The sequence below is a fragment of the Camelus ferus genome, chromosome 21 (assembly GCF_009834535.1).
Source record: "Camelus ferus isolate YT-003-E chromosome 21, BCGSAC_Cfer_1.0, whole genome shotgun sequence".
Taxonomy (NCBI): domain Eukaryota; kingdom Metazoa; phylum Chordata; class Mammalia; order Artiodactyla; family Camelidae; genus Camelus; species Camelus ferus.
The window spans coordinates 22,755,720-22,781,934 of NC_045716.1; the positions used below are offsets into that span (position 1 = coordinate 22,755,720).

The following is a 26,215-nucleotide window of genomic DNA, read 5'->3' on the forward strand; positions in this document are numbered from 1 at the left end:
AGCCAGAAGGGGCGCCCGCCTCCTGCTGACGTCGTGCCTGCGGATTGGCTGGTGTTGGGGCTGAGGGCCCGGCTGTAGCTGAGCGGGAACCGAGAGCGGGCGGTCGCCATGACTGGCGCTGGATCGCCAGCGCCTCGACGCTTCGGGCTGTTCAGCTTACCTCTACGGCGCCTCCTGGTGCTGCTCCTGTTTTCTCTTGGGACCCTGGCCAACAAACTTAACGTCCCACAGGTGTTGCTACCCTTCGGCCGGGAGCCAGGCCGGGTGCCCTTCCTGCTGGAGGCACAGCGGGGCTGCTACACTTGGTGAGGTGTGGGGAACAAGAGGATATGTGCCCCCAGGCCACCCACTGAGGGTGGGAGGGGTTCACTGAACGTAAGACGCCACAGGAATGCTGTGTGGTCACTCAGCCTGAAGGGCCTTGCCTGGGGGGTGGGGGTGGGGTGTCAGTGGGAGTGGAGTGGCCAACCCTTCCGGACGTCGCCTTTCCTTGTCTTGTGAGGTATCTTCAGCTTATGTGTGGGGTCTTTATATGAGAAATTCTCAGGGTGTGAGACTGCCTTCTCATTGTGTGGGTTGAGGGGGTAGTCCCTGTGTGAAGGGCTATCAGGGCACAACCCTGTGGTGGAGGCCTCAGGCATTGGTGGCTCCCCAGTGTGAAGAACTTCCAGTGTAAACAACTAGAGTGAAAAGGAGTTCCCAAGGTCTGAGGAAATGTACTGAGGGGCCAGAGAGGCTTAGAGTGTGAGGGTTCTCCAGGAACTAAATAAGATGGGGTTTTCAGTGTAAAGACACAATTATTGCCTACTTAACTAAGCACGTTGCAGGTACTAATTCAATTCAGTCTTGTGAAGTAAGTACTATTATTCTCATTTTACAGATGAGGGAGCCAAGGCCCCGACACGATGAAGTATTAGCTTCTTGTAATATGAGAAGATTCATTTTGGGTGGAGATGAGATCTGCCTGTTATATACGTTTCCTCCCTTATATGAGAGTACCCCCTTGAAGTGCACACTCAACTTTGGGATAGTCAACTCTGAAGGGATGACTTTCTGACTGAGGATGGAAAGACATAATTTTTTTGGTGTGAGAGGGCCCAGCCATGGGGTTGTGTGGTTTCCTAAGGTCTGAGGGAACCTAACTGAAGTGGGCTGCAAGGTATCATAGGGTTCATTCTAATTACCATCTCTAAAGGGAAGCACTAAGGTTTGTTCAGAGTGTAAGAAGTTCACCTTCCATTTTATGAGGAAGTATAAGGGAATCAGGCTTATAAAATGACCCAGTGTGATGTATTTCCTGACTGAGAGGATGATGCAAGGCATCAACCTAGCAGTGAAAGGTATTCCTCCCATCCATCCAAAAAATAATAATGATTTTAAAAATTGTATTTTGAGTGAGATTCACACCTCATAATTCAGGCAACATCTCCACCTTAGCTAGCAACAGCCCAATTTCTAAGATTGGAGGAAATTCATTCCTCAGAGTGTGAGAAAGCCAAGTCTTTCATTGGAAACACATCAATCCTATTTTTACATACTGAGGGAAGAAAGAATGTAACAATCTTATTTTAAATACTGAGGGAGGAATGTAACTTTGCACAAGGGATCACTGGAAAATGTTCTAATCAGTCTCTCCCACTTAAATCTTGTGTCTCTAAGCAATGTTTCTACTTTAAAGAGTGTCATTTAAATACACCTGGTAGTATGTAACATGGGAAAACTATAGGAATCTGTGTTCCACCAAAAGTTAATTTTAACCCACATTCTTATTTCATGCTCTTAAATGTTTTATTCTGGCAGGCATTCCACCCATCATGATGCAGTAACTGTTGAGCCTTTATATGAAAATGGCACCTTATGTTCCCAAAAAGCTGTGCTCATTGCTGAATCTACCCAACCGATACGCCTCAGCAGTATTATTCTTGCTCGAGAGATAGGTATGTTGAGAGAAAACACACTATGTTAACAGTTCACTAGAGTGGAATAATCTGGTGTCTTTTATAGATGGTTAACACAAATGGTGTTGGTGTCAAATGATAAGGTAGAAAAGAGGATTCTTGCGATGTAAACCCTAATTGTGGCATCCTACTCTGTGACTTTTTTTTTCTTTTTTGGTATATCCAACCCCTGGTATGGTTCCTGCTACAAAGAAGAAACTCTGGTTGTTTGAATTAATGGAGAAAGTAAGGAATTACTTAGCAGAACTAGCTTAGGTGTTAAGGTCTGAGGTTGGTCTTGAGTGAGGCAAAAGGCAGTATAAAAACTAGTATTTCTCAAAGTGTCTGTCAGCCTGTATCATCTGCATCATCAACATCACCTGGGAGCTTGTTGAAAATGTAAATTCTCGGGCCCCACCTTAGATCTGCTGTATCAGAATCCCTGAGGTGGGCTCAGGGATCTGTGTTTTTAACAAGCTCTTTGGGCAATTCTCATACATACTAAAGTTTGGGAAGCATTGCACTAGTCTGTTTTAGACCAGGGCAGTTTAAGAAATGCTATTTGTATCCAGAATCAAAGCAGGGCTCTTTGTATCCCTGAGTTCCTGGCATTTAATTGTCATATTGATAGGCCAGAAATATGGCTTTTAAATATTTTGATAAATTATATATCTATACTATATTATTAAAGAGACATTCAAGATATTTGGTGTACCATATTTCATATAATTGAAGATGCCATCTATTGTAAAACTTTTTTTAATTGAGGTGTAGTCAATTTACAATATTTCAATTTCTGGTGTACAGCATAATAGTTCAGTCATACATGTACATACATATATTTGTTTTCAAATACTTTTTCATTAGAGGTTACTACAAAATATTGAATATAGATAGTTCCTTGTGCTATACAGCAGAAACTTTTTTTTTTTATCTATTTTGTAGGTAGGAGTTAGTATCTGCAAATCTTGAGCTCCAAATGTACCCTTTCTTCCTCTGGTAACCATAAGTATGTTCTCTATGTCTCAGTCTGTTTCTGTTTTGTAAATAAGTTCATTTGTCTTTTTTTTAGATTTCACCTATAAGTGATATCATATCATATTTTTCTTTCTCTTTCTGGCTTACTTCACTTAGTATGACAATCTCCAGGTCCATCCATGTTGCTGCAAATGGCATTATTTTATTATTTTTTATGGCTGAGTGGTAATCCATTGTATAAATACACCACAGCTTCTTATCCAGTTATCTGCTGATGGACATTTAGGTTGTTTCTCTGTCTTGGCTATTGTAAGTGGTGCTGCTGTGAACATTGGGGTGCATGTGTCTTTTTGAATTAAGGTTCCCTCTGGATATAAGCCCTGGAGTGGGATTGCTGGATCATATGGTAAGTCCATTTTTAGGTGTTTGAGGAATCTCCATACTGTTTTCCATAGTGGCTGACATTTGCACCAACAGTGTAGGAGGGTTCCCTTTTCTCAATACCCTCTCCAGCATTTATCATTTGTGGACTTTTTAATGATGGCCATTCTGACTGGTGTGAGGTGATACCTCATTGTAGTTTTGATTGCCATTTCTCTGATAATTAGTGATATTGAGCATTTTTTAATGTGCCTATTGGCCATTTGTATGTCTTCATTGGAGAACTGCTTTTTTAGGTCTTCCGCCCATTTTTGGATTGGGTTGTTTGGTTTTTTTATTATTAAGTTGGATGAGCTGCTTATATATTCTGGAAATTAAGCCCTTGTCAGTCTCATCTTTTGCAAATATTTTCTCCCATCCCATAGGTTGTCTTTTTGGCTTTTTTTCTTTTTTTTTTCTTTTTTGGTTATCTTTGTTTTGCTTCTGGTTTCCTTTGCTATGTAAAAGTTTTTAAGTTTAATTGGGTCCCACTTGTTTATTTTTGTGTAAAGCTGTTTTTAATGTACCATTAAGAAAGAACAACATGCCAACTACACTGTGCTTTTCTTAACTTTGATCTTTTACTTTATGCCTACTGTAGAACTCTTTGACTTAATTAGATGGTTATTTTTATTATGTATTACTCTTATGCCTAACAACAAGGAAAATATGAATAAAATAAACTGGTTAAAATATTCCAGACACTACTTTAACATTTCTGCCTCATCAGAATCACTTTTTGACTAAGAATCATTAGAGTTTGGGTTTATCCCCATAACATCTTCCTCAGTGCCATGGAGACTGTTAGTGATGTAGCATTTCTTAAAATAATCAATTAAAAACAAAAATATCTAAAAGGTACTAGTTTGGACTCATAAGTTGGCTTTGCAATTATATAGAGCTGGTCTATTTTTGTCTCCAGCTTTGAAAAGGGTCCTAGCACATCTGAGTCACCACTTCTCCCACCCTGTCTCCTTAACCATATGGTTCCTAAGGAAAAGAGTGCTCCACTATTGTGTTTATTTTATTATTTTTTTATTGAAGTATAGTTGATTTACATTAGTTTCTGCTGTACAACATAGTGATTCAGTTATATATATATATATATATACTCTTTGTTATTGTAGGTTATTACAAGTTATTGAATGAAATATACTTCCCTGTGCTATACAGTAGGACCTTGTTTATCTATTCTGTATCCAGTAGTCTAAGTGCTTCACTGTTGTTCACCGAGTTTTCTCCAACTACTAATACCCATTCTGCAAGTTTGACGCTGGCCCTTTCAAAGTTCTCACGTATGCAGTCAGTGACAACTATGTCATGACTGCTGCCTGACTGACAGCAATTCTTAGATGTCATCAGTTATAAGATAAAATCGCAATTTCAGAGATGTTAGAATGCCAAAAAATGAGTGTCTTAGACTCAGTGAAATATGAAATCTCAAAGATGAGAATCTTTGAGGACCATGTCATGCAGGGCAACTACAATAAATACAGAAGCATACCAAGATCAGAAAAGAAGCATTGCTTTGGTCACATATACTATTTTTAATGTAATTCCTCTTAACTACATAAATGCATTCTGATACAAGATTCATTCACATAATTGCTAGGAAAAATGTCAGATCTGGCTCTCAGCTTAGTTTTACCTAATTTGTAAATATTCCAAAGCTTAGTTTAGAAATAAACGTTCCCAATTTTGCTGTTAACACAGTTGGGTACGTAGATGATGAAGACTCCCAATGATCAGTGGCAGTCTTGGTATTCTAACAGGTGCATTCTCATCTGAATGGGAACTGGCACTCTGAAATGGTGGGTAGGGAAGGGTCATTTCGAAAGGAAAGAACATACCTAAGAGAAATTGTTCATTTGTTAGACAAATATTTATTGAATTGCCTACTAACTACAAGGCATCTGTAAAGGTAAAAAGATGTAAGCACTCCATTGGTGTTTAGGTACTTATAATTTTGTTTATGATGTTTTTGGTGATAGAACAGTAAAATTAGGGGCTATGACAGAGATGATGGATAGAGGTGAGAGACTTGAGGTGGGCATGTTCTATTTGGTAAGAGTGCTAGATTTCTTTTGATTCTTTTTGTTTTATTTTGGCTACATATTACCTCCATTTGGTAAAATCTTTAAAAAATATATAAAAGGTTATATAGTGAAAAGTAAATCTCTAATCTAATTTCTCCAAGAGACATCCACTTTTCTGTATCCTTCCAGAGGTAGTCTATGAATACATGTATATGCCTTTTTGTAGTGGGATATCTAGATTTTTCAATCTTAGATTCAGGACAAGTAGAAGAGTTTGGAGATGAGGGCATAATTTTATATGAAGAAGCTCACATGGAGGATGAAAAAAAGCTTTGGACAACTGGATGATTTTGGTGGAGAGAATATAGAATGGGGTGATCAGTATTTTTTGCACTGTGCTCAGCATGTGGTTAACGTTCAGTAAATACTTACTGTTTGATTAGTTGCTGCAGTGGATTGTAATTATACAATCAAGAGGAGTTGATTTGGAAGCTAGGACAAATACAAGAATCAGAGCAGGCAGGAAATATTTGTTACTTCTGCTGCCTCTTTTTTTGTCTGTGGCTCTCTATATATCCCTTTGGTTTTCTCAATCTTGGCTTCATTCTCTTTATTTTTTCTCCTTCCTTCTTCATCTTCCTGGGTCAACTTTTCTCTTTGTCTCATTCATTTTTCTTTATTACCTCATTCCTGTATGGGCCTGAAGTAATATGGACATGTAAATAAGAATATTCATTATATTACTTAATAAAGTTATTTGTTTTTACCTTTAAAAGCAGGTAAGTTAAATGTTTGATATTTTTCCTAATCACTCTAAATTTACTCATAAATCATACAAGGTAATTTTTTTTCTTTATGGTCAATGGCCCCGTATTGAAAAGCTTTCAGCTACTGAAGTAGTCAGATGAAGTAGGCATTGTGTGCACAAACTTTTTATGTTATTTATAGAAGGTCACAGCTGCTTCTGTTCTGCCATTGCTCTGCACATTTCTCCACAGAAGATAAGGATTTAATTTCCCATTTAATTAATGCTTTATTATCCAATGCCTGATTTTCTAGTGTATATTATTTAAGCTCACCCTTCTCTCCTTTACCATCCCTGGAACACCTCCTTAATGGTATATTCTACTAGCAGATCCTGTGAGATTTCAACTTCTCTCGGTTCTTGTCCATAGGCCTCATACCTTGGCCTTCAGGTCTGTTCTTCAGTTAAATGTTAATCAAGTCGAAGATTGATTTAATTTCTAAAGTATTTTATTTAAAAAATAATTTTAGATTTACTGAAGAGAGGCAAAGATAATATAAAGATTTCCCATATACCTTTCACCCAGTTTCCCCTGATGTTCCAGTAATGTCCTTTTTCTGCTCTAGGTTCAATTAAGACATCACATTCCTAAACTAAATTGTCATGTTTCCTTAGTCTCATCTGATCTGTGACGGTTTCTCAACTTTTCCTTGTCTTTCATGACCTTGACACTTTTTTGTGACATTGATTTTTAGGAAGAAAACCACAGAAGTGAAGAAGCCTTTCATTGCATTATATCAGGGGGTATATGATAGTAACATGACTTATCACTAACGATTTTAACCTTGATCAGCTGGTTAAGGTAGTGCTTATCATATTTCTCCACTGTAAAGTTACCATTTTTCTCTTTCCATATGCTATTCATTAAAAATGATCACTAGGTTCAGCCCACATTCAAAGGAAGATAAATTAAGCTTTACCTCCTCGAGGGAGATGTGTCAAAGAAATTTGTGGACATACATTAAAAACCACCACAGTAACTAATAAATATTTGGGGAGATACTTTGATATATCCTGTTTCTCTTTAAAGTTTAGCCCACTAGTTTTTGCATTTATCCATGAATCTTGCCTGTAGTAGTTATTACTATGGAGTTCTAATGGTGATTTTCAATTTCCCTCATTCCTTCCACATTTATTAACAGCACTCTTCTGTAAGAAAGACATCTTATATCTTACAAATAACTTATTTATTCGTTCATTCAGTATTTACATAAATTTTGACTCATGGACATTTGTTTTAGTTTTGGTTTATAATTCAATACTATCGTAATTCATTTTGTTACTCCAGTTTTTCTAGCTTTGGTGATTGGGAGCTCTTTTGGGTTGGCTCCTGTGTCCTTTGGGCTTGCCCCCATTTTAATTAAGGAATTAATTTTAGTACTTCTTACTTCTTAGCACTACAAGGTGAACCAGACCCATCTTGTATTTTTCCTGCCCAGTCACTTCCTCAGAGTTCTGTTTCTTTTTGTTAGAGAACTATATTTAGAAATCAAGATCTGTTTGCTGCTGTATTCATGGCTACTGGAGTGTCACTGCTTCTGGGCCCTCTTAGCAGACGAGCGCTAGGAAATATATGTATGTATACTAACCAATGTATGTACCCATATCTGTACTTATTTCTGTATCTATCTATCATGTATATGCAACATGACATGTATTAAACATGAGCTCATACTGATATCTTTGGTTCTAATCCTATACCACAGGGTAATTTCTTTCTCTGACAGTGAGAAACCTGACACTCATTATCTACAGTATATTTACTTATTTGTTGAGCTCTAATATAAATATAAAGTCGTTTCAAGATGATTAATTCAATTGTATGTTTCTTATGAAAAGGAATATGGTTTTTCCTGAAATAGCATATTTTGATGTTTCTTAGCCTTTTTTTGAGGGGCATTTACCTATGTTATCTGATTCACATTCTCCTTTAATTAAAAAATTCCATAAAAGCAGATCTACAGCTAGGGACAGAGTTTACTCCTGATGTCCATTAGTAATTAAAGGTATTGTAGTGGTAGTTACTTTGTTTTCTATTTCTTGTAGATGAAGCTAAAACTAAAATGTATAGTTGTAACAGCAGAACAGATCGGCTACGTAGGTGGTTCTCTAACACATGGTAAATGTGACAGGTGGGAATATTGTTAAAAGATAGTAGAAAATAATTTTTATTTCATCCTCATTTCATTCCATACTGTTTGGATTTGTGTTTCTGAATTTCATTATGGCTATATTGACTGGAAATCTAGTTGGGTCTAATAAATGGTTCCAAGGCTTTTTAATCTCATGGTCCAGAATACAAATTTGAAAGAAATAAAGTGAGAGAGAGAAATTTATTGGCAGGCAGGACTGACATATGGTTGCCACCCTTTACTTTCCTAAATAAATACATTTTTTTAGAAATCTACTCTTATCATAATTTCATAAAAGAAAAAATGTTTTAATACTTCAAAAGTAATATAGAATGTAAGGATAAAGTATGTTCATTTAAAATAAATACATTTAATTTTATTACTATTTTAAAATTCTTTTCTCATTTTTCCATGGATGAATGAAAACATCATTATAGATCAATATTTGGGAACCACTGGTCTAGTGGTTCTTTTTGTAAACAGATGCTCTTACATTTTGTTGCTGTACTGTTTTCTTCCACAGGTTGAAAGGAACTGTTACAGCCTTTCTTTTTCTTAATATTTAGAATAAAACTTATGAGTGTGTGAGATAGTTAATAGATTCATGATCTGTTGAATTAAATTCTCAGTTTTTGGTTTCATCATAGTGACTGACCATGAACTGCGCTGTGATGTTAAGGTTGATGTGATAGACAGCATTGAAATTATATCTCGATCCCGGGAACTCTATGTAGATGATTCACCACTGGAACTGATGGTGAGGGCATTGGATGCTGAAGGTAAAGAACATCAGAGGATTCAACAAAATTATGTAGAATAAAGAATACTCCTTTGTGTTTGGCACTTGGAAACAGCAACTTGAGAGATAAAAGTAAATTGGAAATAATTTTTATTTTCTCATATGAAGTTCATGTACATGAGGAATTAATCATTCTGAGGATGGTTTGGTGTTTTAGCTACATACTTTCATAAAAATTTCCTACTATATTTAATTATTGGTTATCTCAGAAGTTTTCTTAAAAATCCAAATTCTCCTGCTGAGCTTCTGCTAATGGTCCCTAGATCAGCAATTAAGAACATTTTTTAGAATTTATTATGAGCTCTGTTTTGATCAGCTTACTAGCTATAGGCCAGGAAATTAAATGTAAACCTGTGAAAAAGTTTTATAATTTAAAGTTTATTTTTCTTGATACTGATTTTATATTGCTTTTTAATATACTATACTAATGCTATATTACATAAAAAACATTTAAATGTATTGCTTTCTTTATAAGCCAGCAAAGAGTGATTTTTTAAATCTGAAAAAATGAATATATTAGAAGTATTCAAATCAAGTTTTTATTAAAAATTTGTTGAAGGGACCAGGATGTAGGGATGCCTGTCAACCCTGAGTTAGACTATAAGGTGGACCTTATAGAGAAAGGAACAGAAAGAGTGCCATAATTTTGTCAACTAGAGGTTAATCAGGTTGAGTCCTTTTTACTTTCAGAAAGCTTATGCAGCAACAGCACTTATATTGTTAGTGTAGGGGTCTTCCTGGTATATGTGTTTTAGTTCATTAATGATAGTGCTTCTATTTGTTAATGAAGGAGGCCTAAAAGTAAGTCTGTTTAGGTTTCCCTTTCTTGTTAAAGATACCTGAATATTTTTAAATATGTGATTCTGCTTGTCTACTTTTGGCTTGCTCTACAGGAAACACTTTTAGTAGTTTGGCAGGGATGATGTTTGAGTGGAGCATTGCCCAGGATAACGAATCAGCAAGAGAAGAACTGTCTAGCAAAATTAGGTAATTTTGAAGCCAAACAACCATCTGACTTTGAAGGAAACATCTACCTTTGGGTGGTACACTTAACAGTGGTCATTTGTGTGGGCTTTGATAATCCTTTTGTCTGGACTTGTTTGGAACAGATAAATTTACCACGGGGAAATGTCTTTGATAGAATGACATATGGTATGGGTATAGGTGACTTTATCATGGCTTAATTTGAGCCACTGCAGAGGAGTTCATGAGCTGGGGACTATACAATTATTTGGGTCAGGTGTGTCTTCTGGCAGTTTTGCTGTTCAAGCTGTCTGCACATGTGAAATACAGTGAGTGGATAATAGTATGAAATTTTGTCTTCAGTACCAAGTAATAGCTCTCAGACAATCCAAGTTTTAGTCCTACAACAGTTTTAGCCAGAAGCATATTAAATTCTTTCCTTCTGTCTAGTCCTTGTGGAAAACAAATTTTTAAACTTTTTACACTATATAGACATTGAAGAGACTGTTTAAAATCTCTTAGGGCCTTTTGGAAGAAGATGAATTGTTTGATTCTACTAGAGACAGACCTTATTTTATCTCTTTAGGATTTTGAAATACTCTGAAGCAGAATATTCTCCCCCAGTGTATATAGCTGAGATGGAAAAGGAAAAGAAACAAGGAGATATGATTTTGGTGTCTGGGATTAGAACTGGTGCTGCTGTTATAAAAGTTCGAATTTATGAACCATTCTATAAGGTAAAAAGTTCATGCTATAAACTTGCATTTAATAGTCTTCCCTATGCAAAATATAGTTTATGTTTGTCTATAGTAGAAGCCGTCTAACCTGATGTGATTTGGGCCAGTAGTTGGTCATTTATTTGAAAAAGTCGTTTACAGTGGATAAACAATTTTTAAAAACTTGTCTTCCTAAAACATGTTATTACCTAATTACTATTACAAATACAACTGGCATTTTCTCTTAAAACTTGTAACTGCATTTTATTCACCAATTCTTTGGTGTAAGGCCAAGGCCTTTCTTTGGCTACAGGTTTTCTGGTTAGAAATATACATACTCATTCTTGCATAAATTACAATTTCTAGTTTCTTTTTTTTTTTCATTTTTATTTTATTTTATAGTCAAGTGAAAAATTAGACATGTGTGAAGCAATTTGAGTACAGAATTCTGTATTTTTCAAGGATTTTCCCCCCAATTATTTTACATTTCTCACCTACACCTAATTTGATAGTATATTTTAGCAACTTGCCTTTAACTCCTTTTCAAAACATTTTAATTTTTTATAGAAATAACAACTATCTTTTTGTACAGTTAAAAAATATACATATATAGTTATAATTAAAATTGCAACTGACATAAACAGGGTTGGGAAAAACAAATGCCTTTTGGTAAGCCTTTAATTCAAATGGCAGGGACTTGTGCGTGGACATCCTAGAAAGCAGCCTACTAACCTCATTTTGGGTAAAACTTCACAAGAATCAATATGTTCAACAAGGAATATAGAGTAACAATCTGGAAAGTCAGTTCACAGGAGGTTGGTTAAAAGAATTTCTGTGACATATAGATAAGTCTTACCTTTTCCCATTTCAGCATACTTGCCTTTTTTTTAAAAATCTACTTGCTCTTCTCCTTTAGAAAGCTTGTCATTTTTTATTCTTTGTTTGAGTGACTTAGTTAATAAGTGACTTAGAAAGCTAATATCATATTAATATTCATGATCACTTTTTAAGGCTAACTGAAATTATGACCTGTGATTAGGAAAGCATTTTTAATCTTTATAAAATATTTTAGAAGAAACTTATTACAAGGAAGATGACCTTGAGGATTTTGCCTGTGGAAACTCTGTTTTTTTCCTTCTTTTAGAAAGTGGCAGCAGCACTGATACGTCTGCTTGTTTTGGAGAATATATTTTTTATACCATCCCATGATATTTATCTCTTAGTAGGAGCATATATTAAATACAGAGTTGCAAAAATGGTTCAGGGAAGAATGACAGGTATGGTGATTAATCTTTTCCTAAGATAACATTTCCCAAACCCTTTCTGCTGATAAGAGAAGCAACTCCACATTATGTATGCAAAACACTTCTTTGTGTTTTTAGATTTTGTGATAAAGTACAGTCAACCCTTGAACAACATGGGTTTGAATTGTGCAGGTCCACTTATATGCGGATTTTTTCCCAATAAATACTGCAGTACCATGCATGGTTAGCTGAATGTGTGAATGCAGAACTGGGGTAATGGACGGCTGACTAGTATGTGGATTTTCCACTGTGTGGTGGTGGTGGAGGGGGCCGGTGTCAGTGCCTCTAATTCCTGCGTTGTACAAAGATCAACCATATTCCTTAATTACTGTACTTGAGCTAATACTGAGCAGAGATAGTCCCCATATCTTGAACAGGCTAATGCTATTGTTCAGTTATTATTCTTCTTCTGTGCCCATAGGCATCTGAATTGTCTATTAAAACAACAAGCAAAAGTTTACTAGCTTTCATAGGGCAAGTGCAGAAACTTTACCACAGAAGGGACCTGAATAATCTTTACTGAAAGTTGTTTCTTAAGAAACTCAGGTCATTAACTGAAAACTTAATACTCTGTTGACCCCAAAAGCCCCACTGAGTTTATAAAGCATCCGTTAGCATTAGTCTTTTACTTACTTACCTAGTCCGGATCCCTTCTCCTCCTCTTGGTTTACTGGTTTTTAAGAATACAAGCAATATCAACAATAAACTCAGATAGTATTCTCCCCAAAATGGCTACATGTAGAAATTCATCATAGTAGGAAGGAAATTAAAAGCAGATCATGCTCTTCTTTAGGCCTGCTTCCTCTTATAATCCAATACACCATTGTCTGTTGGAATGGCTGCTCTTGGTACATTTATGTATCTTTCATGTCTTACAGAGGTGGAATTTCCCCTGGAACATTATACACTGGAGTTGCAAGACCATAGAGTTTCATGTAATGTGTCTCTTTCTGGGAAAGTGGCTTTACTGGATGAGAAAACCGCCATGGTGACTGCTGTCCAACTGGGCCAAACTAACCTTGTCTTTGTCCATAAAAGTATCCTTTTGTTCAAGTTTTAGCTGTCAATCTATGTTTCCTGGAGCATGCTGGACATGTTCCTTGGTAAAATAATTTGTTAAGCATGATTATAATACTATTGCACTCATTTTCTATAAGTTCTACATTTAACCAAGCAGTATAAATTATTGTCATAATTTCTAACAAAGGGTAGGGAGAGAAGAGTATTTGGAACTCGAGATCTGTTGACTTCAGAGCTTATGTGCAATCTCAATCAAATTCTAATTAGGAGACTGGGGGAAAACAGAGTTTGGAGGAATTGTGTAAATTTTATTTAACTTGTTCTTTCCTCTTTTCACATGAATAATTGAGAAAAGATGGTATTGTCTGTGGTAGATAATTAATATTCATTAAATTGAGTCAAGAGAATCTTTAAAAATTCACTAAACCTGCTATGTAAGAATTGAACGAAGAGAGATACATAGAGCTCTACTATAGTCAATGGAAACAAAACAGTATAAAGATTTAAATGATCAGAATATTGAAATTTTCAGAGAATTCAAAAAAATCATAAAATTCTCTCTCAGTGTTTGATTTTAAAATATTTCCTATTTTTTGAATATTTGAATCCCAAATAAATTCATTCAGCAAATACCTACTCTGTTTCTCTTGTATGTTCAACGTTGTTGTAAGTGCAGAGGATACAAACTGTTATGCTCAGGTAGTTACAGAAGTCCTCTCTGATAAGGCCACATTGAAGCAATGAACCATACAGATATCTGGGGGAAAGAGCGCCTGGAAGAGGAAACAGCAATTGCAAAGGTTCTGAACCAGGAGCAATTTTGGCATGTCTAAAGAAGGGCAAGGAAGACGCTGAGGCTGAGTGCAGAGTCGGGAAAGTAGTAGAAGAGGTAACAGAGTAGGAGAGCAAGTGAATTGTGTAGGGCTTAGTAGGCTTACTCTGAGTAAGAACCCATCAGGCTTGGAAGGTACAGTATTTTTTGTAGAATAGTGTTAATTAGTTGTTTATATTGTTTGTCTAAAACATATTGAGGAGTTTTGGTTGAAAGTTGTTTGTTCTCTAGTCATTTTAAGGTGCCTAGGGCATTTGTCAGCAAATACAGTAGTACCTACAAAATACATCATTTGATATTTATTGAACCATAGCTCTGTGTCAAGCACTTCCCTGAATTCTCCAAGCAGATTTACCATGATTTTTTTCCATATTCTCAGTTCATATTGTTATTTATTCCAAAGTAGTAAATACTAAAATATTTATAAATTATATTTATCTATTTATATGTCTTTCTTGAGGACATGAATGGTGACTATTCATAATTTGTTCCAGCGTCTGGTTTAGGATGGCTGGTGGTACTGTTCATAGAGATAGGTAATATAAAAGAAGGAGCAGGTTAAGGGAAAAGAAAACTAGTTTAGTTTTTCACACATTAACTTGAAGTATCTGTGGGATAGACATCCAAGCAGAAATTTTATTATATCTCTGGAGGAGAAAGATTCAGGATGAGGGTAGATATTTGAAAGTTATCAGTTTATAGACAGGTGTTAATTGAAGCTATTGTTGTAGACAAAAGTCCACTAGGGAGAATATATGGAGTGAGAGAAGAGGGCCAAAGACAGAACTGTGAAATGCCAGCTTTTGAGGTTCATGTGGAAGAGGAGGAACTCTAAAGGAGGCCCAGAAAGAATGTTTAAAAGGTAGTAGGAAAACCAGGAGAGAGGAGTTTCTTGGTTAACCAGCTGAGGAATTTACAAAGAGAATGTTCCTCAGGTGAAATAGGCAGAGATAAAGACTGAAATAAAGATAAAGACTGAAAGCCTATAGTAACTAGGAAGTCTTGGGTCACTTCTTCAATAAAAATAGCTTGGCTTTAAAAAGAAGAAGAAAAACAAGGTAGATGTTTGAAAAAGATATGAGAACTTTTTTGAGGTAAGAGAAACTGGAACATGTCTATAAGTTAAATAGAGAGCAGAGATAATGGAAGAAAAGAGCCAGTTGATGGAGCAAGATATCTAAGGGCAAGAGAAAATGAGATTCAGAGCAGATGGAAGGATTAGATGAAAAGCAGGTATCTTATTCTGATATTGGAGGAATGAACTGGTTTATAGACCTACTGAGATCTGTTTCCTCATCTGTAAAGTGAAAGGAATGATGTGCTTCTGAATTTTCTTCTAGCTTATATTTTATGAATATTATATTTATGAATATTATGTTTTAAAATATTGTAATTATATTTTATGGATACTACATATCAGAACCAAACCTAGATTGGCACAGATTGCCTATCTCTTGTTTTAACGAATAGATACAAATAATTTTAATTAGCATATCAGTTGTATGTATATTCAGTAGCTTACTTGGAGTACTGGGACAGCTTTAAAAGTTTGATCCCTGAAATAGGTGAAATATTTTACTTCCATTATCACTGTAGATAATATACTTCTTAATTGTACCCTCACACATGACTGAATTAATAGAATTTCTAAATTATTGTACTTTAAAATAATGAGTGTCTTCAGTCATTTCAGAAATATATTTCTCAGAGCAGGAATAATTTCTTCTTAGCTTTTGGGTGTAGTATATTTTTGAGAGAGAAGCACATTACTAATTCAATTCTGTATAGACCAATAACAGAATAAATTTGTATTTCTGCTAGAATTTAACTGAAGGGAATAATGGGTAGTATGATGTGTAAGTGACCTAGAAGCATCTTTGGTGGCAAAGAGAAAATATTTTGGTATTAAGGAATTACCTCAGATAATAGAAAATCAACTAGTGATTTTTTTAAATTGAAGTATAGTCATTTTACAATATTGTGTTAATTTCTGGTATACAGCATTGTGATTCAGTTATACTCAACTAGTGATTTTTAAAACTGTCTGCAGAGCCCAAGGCAAGTTGCTGGCATGGATGGCAAGTCATGCCTCTCCCTCCCTCTCCATCTACCACTGTCCATTTCTTCAGCCGAGAGCAATGCCACTTTGTCCTGCTTTCCATAATGGGCTCCTATGTAAGAATTTTTTTGGAGAAAGGGCTCTGCAGCTAAATGAATATTAAAAACATGGAGTATGATCTTTTTCTCTCATCTTCCTTGTATTTGATATTCAAGAATACCTGATTCCTGTGATTCCCTCAGTATTTCCTCAGCATGTACACATTTAAGTTTTGCTTTCCAAAGGATAATAAAAGATAGAATTTTTGTTTGTGGGTTTATTTATTTATTTTTAGTAGCTTACTCTAGCTTATATGATTTCCTTAAACTCTATATGATTTCCTTAAGCAAAAATTAAGATGTCCATATGCGATCTGTGTCTGGACTCCCAAATTGCACCATATATGTTGTAGAGCCTGGATTTTTAGGTATTTTTAGATAATTATTTTCAGAAATCCAAATAATTTAAAGTATTTCACTGAAATGAGTGCATTAAAAACTAGAGTGCTTCATTTTGAGACTTAACTGATTTCAAATTCAACCTTACTTTGACATGTTTTCTCACATTTTTCGGATTAAATGCTTTCTGCAAGAGTAAAGCATCTTGAAACATATTGTGAAAAAATGTCAAGATCCGTGTAATTCAACTTTGGGTTAGGAAAAGACACTTTATACAAGGGAAAAAGAAACCTAATGTCCTTAAGCCATGTGAAACAATGAATATGACTGAAAGAAGCTGAAATCTTACCTGACATATCAGGAATGAGGAAACTTGTGGGTTTTGAGGGGTTTTTTTTGTATACATATTTAAGTTAGAGCATATCTTTTTATTTGTTTGTTTTTGTTTATTTTTTTTTATTGAAGTGTAGTCAGTTTACAATGTTGTGTCAGTTTCTGGTGTACAGCATAATGCTTCAGTCATACATGAACTTTCATATATTCGTTTTCATATTCTTTTTCACCATAAGTTACTACAAGATATTGAATATAGTTCCCTGTGCTATACAGTGGAAACTTGTTTATCTATTTTATATATATTAGTATCTGCAAATCTCGAACTCCAAATTTATCCCTTCCTGCCCCCTTTCTCCCCTGGTAACCATAAGTTTGTTTTCTATGTCTGTGAATCTGTTTCTGGTTTGTAAATAAGTAAATAACTTTTTTTTTTTTTTTAGATTCCACATATAAGTGATAACATATGGTATTTTTCTTTCTGTTTCTGGTGAGAGCATTTCTTTATACCTGAGATGATCTAAGTTAAACCAGGATCTTTGGATATCCAAATTATTATACAATTTAGTAGAAGGGACTAAAGGATCTACTTTGGAAATCATCTTCATCTATTATTTAAAGAGTTTTGCTCTTTAAATGGCTTTTTAAAGGTTATCTTTTTTATTTCATTGTAGAAAAATATTGGCCTCTTCTAATATTTTTGTTTGTTGATTTCTGTACAGGTTTCACAGTCCAACCTGGAGACCGATGGAGTCTAGAGGTGGGACAGGTGTATGTTATTACAGTAGAAGTATTTGATAAAAGCAGCACAAAGGTCTATATTTCAGATGTAAGTGTATCTTTTGTATTTTTCTAGCCCCTTTATAGGTAACTCCTTGAGTGGGCAGTCTTTCTGGCTTGGAAGACTTTTTTTTCTTTTGCTTCCAGATTTTACCTTTGGAAATGCAAGTTACTACTTTATTATAATCATTAATTAGTTCTGTTCTTGAGGAATGCTAAACCAGAAAGAAAAGACATAATTTGGTTAGAATATAGAAGAGTTGAAGTTAGCGCCAGTAATAGCATTTTAGAGGGGATCCTCATTCTACAATTTCATTTCAAAGATGGTACCAGAGTTTTGTAGTGGTGAGAGTAGTAGTGTGAACACTAGATATGAAGTGTTATACTCACTCTCTAGCATCCATTTTTTTCCCCTCTGAGAACTGTTAATTTATGGAATGGCACAAATTATACTACCATTTACATAAGCTTTGGCTCTTTGTACTTCTGACTACTTGCCATTAATGGATCTTTCAAAAACTAGTACAATTTAAAAATTACATCTCTCCAGCTTAGAATTAGAATTTGATGAGGGAGAGCAAAGATTTTGTTTTTATTTCTTCACCCTCAGAATGCATTTTTAAAAAATGCTTTGGGATTAAGATGGCTTTAGGAAAAAAACATCTCCTCAGGTTTGTGTTCTGCTGGGCTGATTTTCAGAATCTCAGGATTATGTTCACGTTCCTGAGGGAGTACTTTGAAGAGCAGCTAACTACTGTGAATGGATCTTACCACGTAGTAAAAGCCCTGAAAGATGGTGTTGTCGTGATAAACGCATCCCTGACCTCCATCATTTACCAGGTAGGAGTTAAAAGAACGGTCTTTGAATCCTGAGAATACTGATAAGACTTGGCTGACTTGTTGATTTGCAAGCACATATATGACATATCTCACCTTTATCTTTCACAAAATAAAGAAACTAATAAACAGTACACTTACTAGCTTATACCTCTACAGATTTTCTGATCCACTTGAGCTATACCCTCCCCCCAGATTTTCTGATCCAATCTCTGTTATGGCATATATCTGCATTTGTGGTCATTGTGTATATGTGTCATTTGAGATTCCTTTAAAAATTATTTCATATGCACATTTCCTTGTGTCATCAGGTCCACATAAGTGTACTTTCTATTCTGAAAATCCGAAAGGTTAATATGCCAGTTGTTTAACCATGCCGCCATCTTTGAACTTTTGCGTTTTTAACAAGTTTTTCAATTTTGTAAATAGTATAATTGAGTCTCTTTGTACAATTTTTATTCTTTTTGGTTAATTTTTATATGGTATAATACCAGAAATGGAGTTACTGGGTAAAGGAATAAGGAATGAATATGTTTCTAATGCCTCTAAAATGTAAAAGTATCTGATTTTTAATAGCCTGTCAAATTTGTTTCTCTCTCCCAAACCTACTTTTTCTCTAGTGACCCTTTCACCAGCTGTTTAAGACAAAATCCAAGAGTTACCCTTGATTCTGCCTTCTCACTCACCTTCTACATTCAATATATTATTGAACACCATGTCAATTTTTATAAATGTCTCTCAAACCCATTTCTTACCATCCCCACTGCTGCCTTTCACCTAGATATTCATAGTAAACTCTAAGCTGGTATTCCAGTATTGCCCATAGCTGGAGTGATGTTCCAAAAACTGTAAAAATTATTACATATTTACTGTTTAAATTCCTTTGGTGGCTTCCCGCTGATTTTAAGGTAAAGTTTAAACTTCTTAACATGGTTTTGTAAGAACCTCTGTGAGAGAGATCACATATTGGTGGCCTGCAGACTATCTTGGTTTATGGTCTTGTTTTTTATTTAGGTGTGTAAGTTTCTTTTTAATTGGGAAATTTTAAATAAAATCCAAGATTTCTGATTCTCTAGGTTATATGAAAATATGACAGTGATTAGCTGGAACACATAGTGGCTACACCATTTAGACTACATTTTTCAGCCTGCCGTGTTTCCTGCCATTCTCTGTTATTTTATATTCAGTTTGATAAAACTGTTTATGATATCTACTTGGTACCAGTAGGCATTTGAGTTTGTGACTCTATATAATTGGACCCTGACAACTTCTCCAACTTCAGGTCTTGTCACTCTTCCTAGCTTATGTTTCAGCCATATTGAACTTTCAGCTTCTAAAAAATGCCTTGTTCCTTTTTGCCTCTAAGTTTATTTTCACTTATTTTCATTTTTATAAACAAATGTAGTTCCTTTTGTTTACAGCATTTTCTCCCTACTCAGTATACAGGTCCCCCTTAAACATCAGCTCCTCAGGCATGTTTTCCTCTTTCATATGTTCTCAGAGCTCCCTGAACTTCTCAGATCATACTCATCGTACTTTATTGTTATTATTTGCTTCTTTCATCAGCTTGTGGTTAGGTATAGATCTATATTCATTATTAAAATATATCTAGTTTTCTCAACAATATTTAATACACAGTGATTTTTTTGTTTTGTTTTGTTTCAAATAGACTTTATTCTTTTAGAGCAGTTTTGGGTTCACAACAGAATTGAGCAGAAAATACAGAGTTCGCACATAGCCCTCCCCACACAAGGACAAGGATGCCCCCTCTTACCACTTCTATTCAACATAATATTTGAAGTCGTAGTCATAGCAATCAGACAAGAAAAAATAAAAGAGATACAAATTGGAAGGGAAGAGGTAAAACTGTCACTATATGCAGATGACATGATTCTGATTCTATATATAGAAAACCGTAAAGACTCCACTACAAGAGCTGATAAATTCAGCAAGGTAACAGGTTACAGGATTAACATGCAGAAATCTGTTGCATTTCTTTGCACTTTATCAAATTTGTCCCAATTTTATAAGTTATATATGTATTTAAAATTTTTTCTCCTTTTAAGTGATCATGCTGGTGTATAGAAATATAGTGGGGTTTACATATTATCTTGAATCATGAAAGCTTGCTGAATTCACTTATTCTAGTAATTTTTTGTAGATTCCTTAGAAATTCTTACATATACAATTATGTTATATTTGAATAAAGACAGTTCACTCTTCTCATTCCAATAAATATGTCTTTTGGTTCTTTTTCTTGCCTCATTGCACTGGCTAGAACCTCCACCTCAGTGTTCAATAGAAGTGGTAAGAGTGGACATGTTTTCCTTATTCCTGATCTTAATGGAAAAGCATTAACCCTTTCACCATTGAGTCTGATGTTAGCTGCAGGCTTTGTGAAGATGCTTATCCTTAGGTTGAAGTTCTTTTCTATTCCTAGTTTGTTGAGAATTTTCTTCATGAATTGGTGCTGAATTTTGTCGGTGCTATTCTACTTCTACTGAGATGACCAATATAGTTTTTCTTTTTTCATCTTTAAATATGCTGAATTACATTGATTGATTTTATAATATTAAATCAATCTTATATTCTCAGGATAAACCTAACTTCATTATAATTTGTTATCTTCTTATTCCTTGCTGGACTTAATTTGCTAAAATTCTGTTAATGGATTTTGCATGGGTGTTTTTAAGGGCCTAAAGCTTTTTTTCCCTTCTCCTGTTTTTAGTGTAATGTCTTTGTCAGTTTTGATGTTGATATCATGTTGGCTTTATAAAATGAGTTGAAAAGTATTCTTTTCTATCTTCTGGAAGAGTTTTGTGGAATTGGTGTTATTTCTTCCTTAAATATTTGGTAGAATTCACAGTGAAACTATTTGAGCTTGGAATTTTCTTTATAAGAAGTCTTTTTTTAATTATTGTGAGAAAATACACATAACATAAAATTTACCATTTTAACCATTTTTAGGTGTGCAGTTCAGTGGCATTAAGTACATTCACATTGTGCAACAGTTGCCACCATCTATCTCTAGAACTTTGTCATCTTTTTGTGCCTCCCCCTTCTGTAAACAGTAACTCTCCATTTCCTCTATGCCCTATTCCCTGGTAAACACTATTCTATTTTCTGTCTCTATGAATTTGAATAAGCTAGGTACCTCATATAAGTAGAATCATACAATAGTCCTTTTTGTGTTTGGCTCCTTTTACTTAGCATGTCTTTAGGGTTCATCCATGTTGTAGCATGTCAGAATTTCATTCCTTTTTAAGGCTGAATAATATTCCATTGTATGCATATACCACATTTTATTTATTATTTATCCATTAGTAGATATTTGTATTGTTTCCACCTTTTGTCTATTGTGAATAATGCTGCTGTGAACACAGGTATACAAATATCTTGTCAAATCCTTGCTTTCAGGTCTTTTGGGTATATACCCAGAATTGGAATTTCTGGATCATAGGGCAATTCCAGTGTCCTAACTTCATTGATTCACATGCAGCTGTTTAGCTTTCCCAACACCACTTGCCAAAGAGACTGTTTCTCCATTACATATTCTTGCCTCCTTTGTCAAAAATTAATTAACTGTAGGTATGTGGATTAGAATAATGTTCTTTTAAACTGAAAGACTTATTTTCAGTATATGATCCAGCTAGCCAGCTGAAGAGAGTGAAGAGAAAATCAGAGCCATTATTGCAGATTTGATACAGTTGATAAATATTTCATGGCTTCTTTAAAAAAGAGATAAATAGATAAACAGGTAGATAGATAGATTTTTGCCTTCAAGGAGAAAACGCCAACAGAGTTGAGTGTGAGGATTCTATTTTACCTGTATGGATACCCCCTGACCACAACCCTACTCTTGTATTTAAGCAGGAGGAGAATGTCTTACCCTAGTATCTTTAAATGTTCTCTTTCTTTTCTTCTGAACAGCTTTTAATATCCCTTTGCTTTTACAATTTATGTCCTAACCTGATGGATGTCCAGGAACCTCTTTCTGAAACTATGATTACCCTGTCTATGTTGATAAAACTCTTATTTCAGGAAATCTTAAGTACCTTCCATGACTGTGATACCTATTTTAGGTCCATCAAAATCCTTTTCATTATTATTGAACTGTAGTAGCTGCACTTCTTTAATGAACAGGAGCATTTATTTATTTCTTTTATTGATAGAAACTGGGTGAGTAATCTATTAACACACCATTTTGCTAATGCTTTAAATATGAATATGGGCCACAAGAATAGTCCTTATAAAATCTGTTTTGCTCCCCCCCCCTTTTTTTTGCTCTTATAGAATAAAAATATTCAGCCTATAAAATTTCCAGTCATAAATCAGCAGGAAGTGAAGGTTTATTTTCCCATCAAGCTTACACCCAACTTTCTGGCATTTCCTCATCATCCCATGGGATTGTTATATCGTCATAAAATAGAGGTATGATATCCTATCATGAGAATTCGTAAAGAAGTAAGTCAGTTTCTCTGATAGCTTAATTTATTGATATTTGGTTAATGTTAAATTTCCCCTGCCTAATCCTAGTAGTATAACTCAGTTTTTGGTGACAACCAAGTCATGCTCTTGAATACAGTCATCCTAACAAGACTTGGTCTACTTTCTGTCTCTCTTCCATATATCTTTTCCTTGAAATTTTATAAAGTTTTGCCAAGCTCCCTTGTGCCCCCTTTTGACATTTTGTGACACTGCTGTTACAAAATCTCCCTTTAGTACTTCCCTTCTCCATTTAGCTACTATAGTAAATCATCACAGTTTCTTAATGTTCCAGAAATAATTTATTGTATAGTTTTATTATTTCCTAAACTTTGTTTCACCAGATTTTATATCTTCACTTAAATTTTGTTTTTCCTCCTATACTAATTTAATATAAAGTTGTATTTTTCCACAGGTAAAAGGAGGCAGTGGTAACTTCACTTGGACCTCTTCTAATGAAACAGTGGCTCTGGTAACCACTAAAGGATTTGTGACAGCAGGTCAGGTCAGGGGAAACAGTAGTGTTTTGGCCCGAGATGTACAAAATCCCTTCCGATATGGAGAAATTAAGGTAAGCAACTCCCCAAACAACTTTCATATCCCCTCTGAGACATTGCTGTCTAAATTTAAGTACAGTAACACATGTACAGTTTCTTCAAATTGGCTATTTAAAAGAGATGCTTAAAAAAATAAAAATAAAAATGATGCTCAAATTCAGTTTGGAAGTACATATTCATTAAATATTCCTCGACCTGGATTGAATCCTGCTTCACTTAATAACCAATTATTTAATGTCTGTGTTTGTTTTCTCATCTCTAAAATGGGGATAATAATAGTATCTACCTCAAAGGGTTAGTGTCAGAATTAAATGAGATAATGTTTACCCCAATGCTGGGAATATATTCAATTCTTAATGTTATCTATTTTTGTTATTTTTTTGTTGTACTTTGTTAATATTATCATGTATATGACCTTCATAGAAACTTTATTTATAGTCTTATATTTTTGTTTACCTATCTTGTTTCTGTAAGACTGAAAACTCTTTTTCAGTGTATTATATTACTATTTTCTATTTTCTCCCACTTTTTAAAAATTTTTTTCTCCAACTTTTAATATATGTTAATACATGTTGTCATTTCCTGCAGGACTTAGCATGTTGTTGTCATTCAGTGAACATTTATTGGGTACCCTTATGTACTTAGCACCATATTAGGTATCATAGGACATTCAAAGAAACAGTATATCATTCCTACTTTAAAGAAAAAGTCTAACTAGGAAGATATATACACATGAAAAGTTAAATAACATTTTAAGGTACTTTAAAACAGTTTATGATTGATAGCTATTTGAATTGTGTAGTAAAAGTACTATTAGTTAATAAAAAAAAATCCTTGTGGCTGTGACTAGTCAAGACTATCATGAAGAAGTGGGAACTTGAACAAGACTTTGAAAGCTAGAGCCAACCTAAGGCCTAACGGTCAGACTCAGCCTGCTACCTTTTTGGTAAAGTTTTATCAGAACACAGCCATTCATTTATGTATTGTCAATACCTGCTTTCAATCACCAAGTACAGATTTGGGTAGTTGCCACAAGATCATGTGGCCCCCAAAGCCTAAAGTATTTGCCCTCTGGCCCTTTACAGAAAACATTTGCTGACCCCTGTTGTCAACAAGGGGAAGCCAACACAGATTTTTCATAAGGGCAATAATATGGTAAAGCCTGTGTTTAGAGAGATATCTGATTATTTTATAGTCAGACAATAACAACTATATTTTTAAAAAAGGAATGAAAAATAGTTGCTGATGCTGTATACTAGTAGACTAAAATGGATTGAAGGGAAAAAGTGAAGGCAAAGTATCCAGTTAAGCCTGAACTAGTGAAATGGTATTGCGAATGAAGAGAAGGAGACAAATTGAGGGTTGTTTTAGAGGTAGACTTAGTCAGATCTGAAGCCCAGTGGAGTGGAGAAAAGTGAAAGATTAAGCTTGGCAGCTGGGTGAATAGAAAACACAGGAAAAGAATAAAGAAAGAGAGGAAGATAATGAATTCAGTTTTGGATAAATTTAGTGTGCCTCTCCTATGGAGCATCCAGATGAATGTTTGTTGTTGGAAATAGGTGTCTGAAGTACAACTGAAAGATTAGGGCTAGAGATAAAAATTTGGAGTGATCAGCATATGGTTGATCATTGAAGTTTTAGAACTGGATAAGATTTCCCAGGAAGAGCATACAGAGTCAGAACAGAACAAGGACCCTGTGTAATATGTGTCATTTTAAGAGACATGGGTGGAGTAAGAGGAACTAGCAAAAGAAACATAGAAAGTAACCAAAAAAAAAGACTCTATTGGTCCGTTGGTCCATTCAGGCTGCTATAACAAAATACCATAGACTGAGTGGCTTATAAACAACAGAAATTTATTTTTCACAGTTTTGGAGGCTGGGAAGGCCAGAATCAAGGCACCAGCAGATTCAGTGTCTAGTGAGGGAAAAAGCATCCTGGTTCATAGAAGGCTGTTTTTTTGCCTTAACCTCATATCGCAAAGGGGCCTAGGGAGCTTTGAGGGTCCCTTAAAAAAAAAAAGGTTTTTTTTAAAAAGATACAAAGAAAGAGGAAGTGCTCTGTATCAGAGGTTAGCAAATATTTTATGTAAAGGGCCAGATAGTAAATATGTTAATGTTTGTAGGTCACATTCTCTCTACCCCTACAGTCTCTACCCCATAGTCTTCTTTTTTTGTCATTTTTTATTTTACAACCCTTTAAAAATATAAAAACCATTCTCAGCCTACCAAAACCAAGAAAATTGTGTGCTGGTCATATTTTGCCAGCCCCCTAATGAGTGGTGTTAGATGTTTTAGAGAGATCTGTTGATTAAAGAATGAAATGAGTGATGTGTTCAGCACCTAACTTGCACACACACACAAACAGACACATACACATATACATATACATGGTATATAGTATATGTTTTTGTATATGAAACATACATATATGTTCATGTATATGTGTATTTAAATATTTAAGAAATGCTTTCTTTTCTTCTAAGACTTTCCTAGCATAACTTTCTTGAAAGATAATTTTTTTTTCCCTTCAGGTATATGTCCTTAAACTGAACAAAATGGAACTGTTACCATTTCACGCTGATGTAGAGATTGGCCAGATTATAGAAATCCCCATTGCAATGTATCATGTAAATAAGGAAACCAAAGAGGCCATCACCTTCACAGACTGCTCTCATTTACCCTTGGATCTGAACATGGATAAGCAAGGAGTCTTTACTCTTCTCAAAGAAGGTAAGAGTCAGTTTTTTATGTTTTCCTTTCTTTGTCTTTGAGTTAAAGGACCA

General features: G+C 34.9%; 1 protein-coding gene across 1 annotated transcript in view; it reads left to right on the forward strand.

Annotated features, from left to right (window-relative positions):
• Nucleotides 1-86: 86 nt before the first annotated feature.
• The window catches only part of NUP210L (nucleoporin 210 like), a 68,721-nt gene continuing 42,592 nt past the window's right edge, over nt 87-26,215 (forward strand). Inside the window, exons 1-13 of the mRNA XM_006177199.2 lie at nt 87-305; nt 1,801-1,937; nt 8,956-9,087; nt 10,001-10,094; nt 10,657-10,807; nt 11,931-12,063; nt 12,969-13,127; nt 16,399-16,467; nt 17,494-17,600; nt 18,251-18,391; nt 22,682-22,819; nt 23,289-23,444; nt 25,964-26,162. Coding sequence (XP_006177261.1) covers nt 109-305; nt 1,801-1,937; nt 8,956-9,087; nt 10,001-10,094; nt 10,657-10,807; nt 11,931-12,063; nt 12,969-13,127; nt 16,399-16,467; nt 17,494-17,600; nt 18,251-18,391; nt 22,682-22,819; nt 23,289-23,444; nt 25,964-26,162 — 1,813 coding nt within the window. The 5' untranslated portion in view covers nt 87-108. The remainder of the gene's footprint in view (nt 306-1,800; nt 1,938-8,955; nt 9,088-10,000; nt 10,095-10,656; nt 10,808-11,930; nt 12,064-12,968; nt 13,128-16,398; nt 16,468-17,493; nt 17,601-18,250; nt 18,392-22,681; nt 22,820-23,288; nt 23,445-25,963; nt 26,163-26,215) is intronic.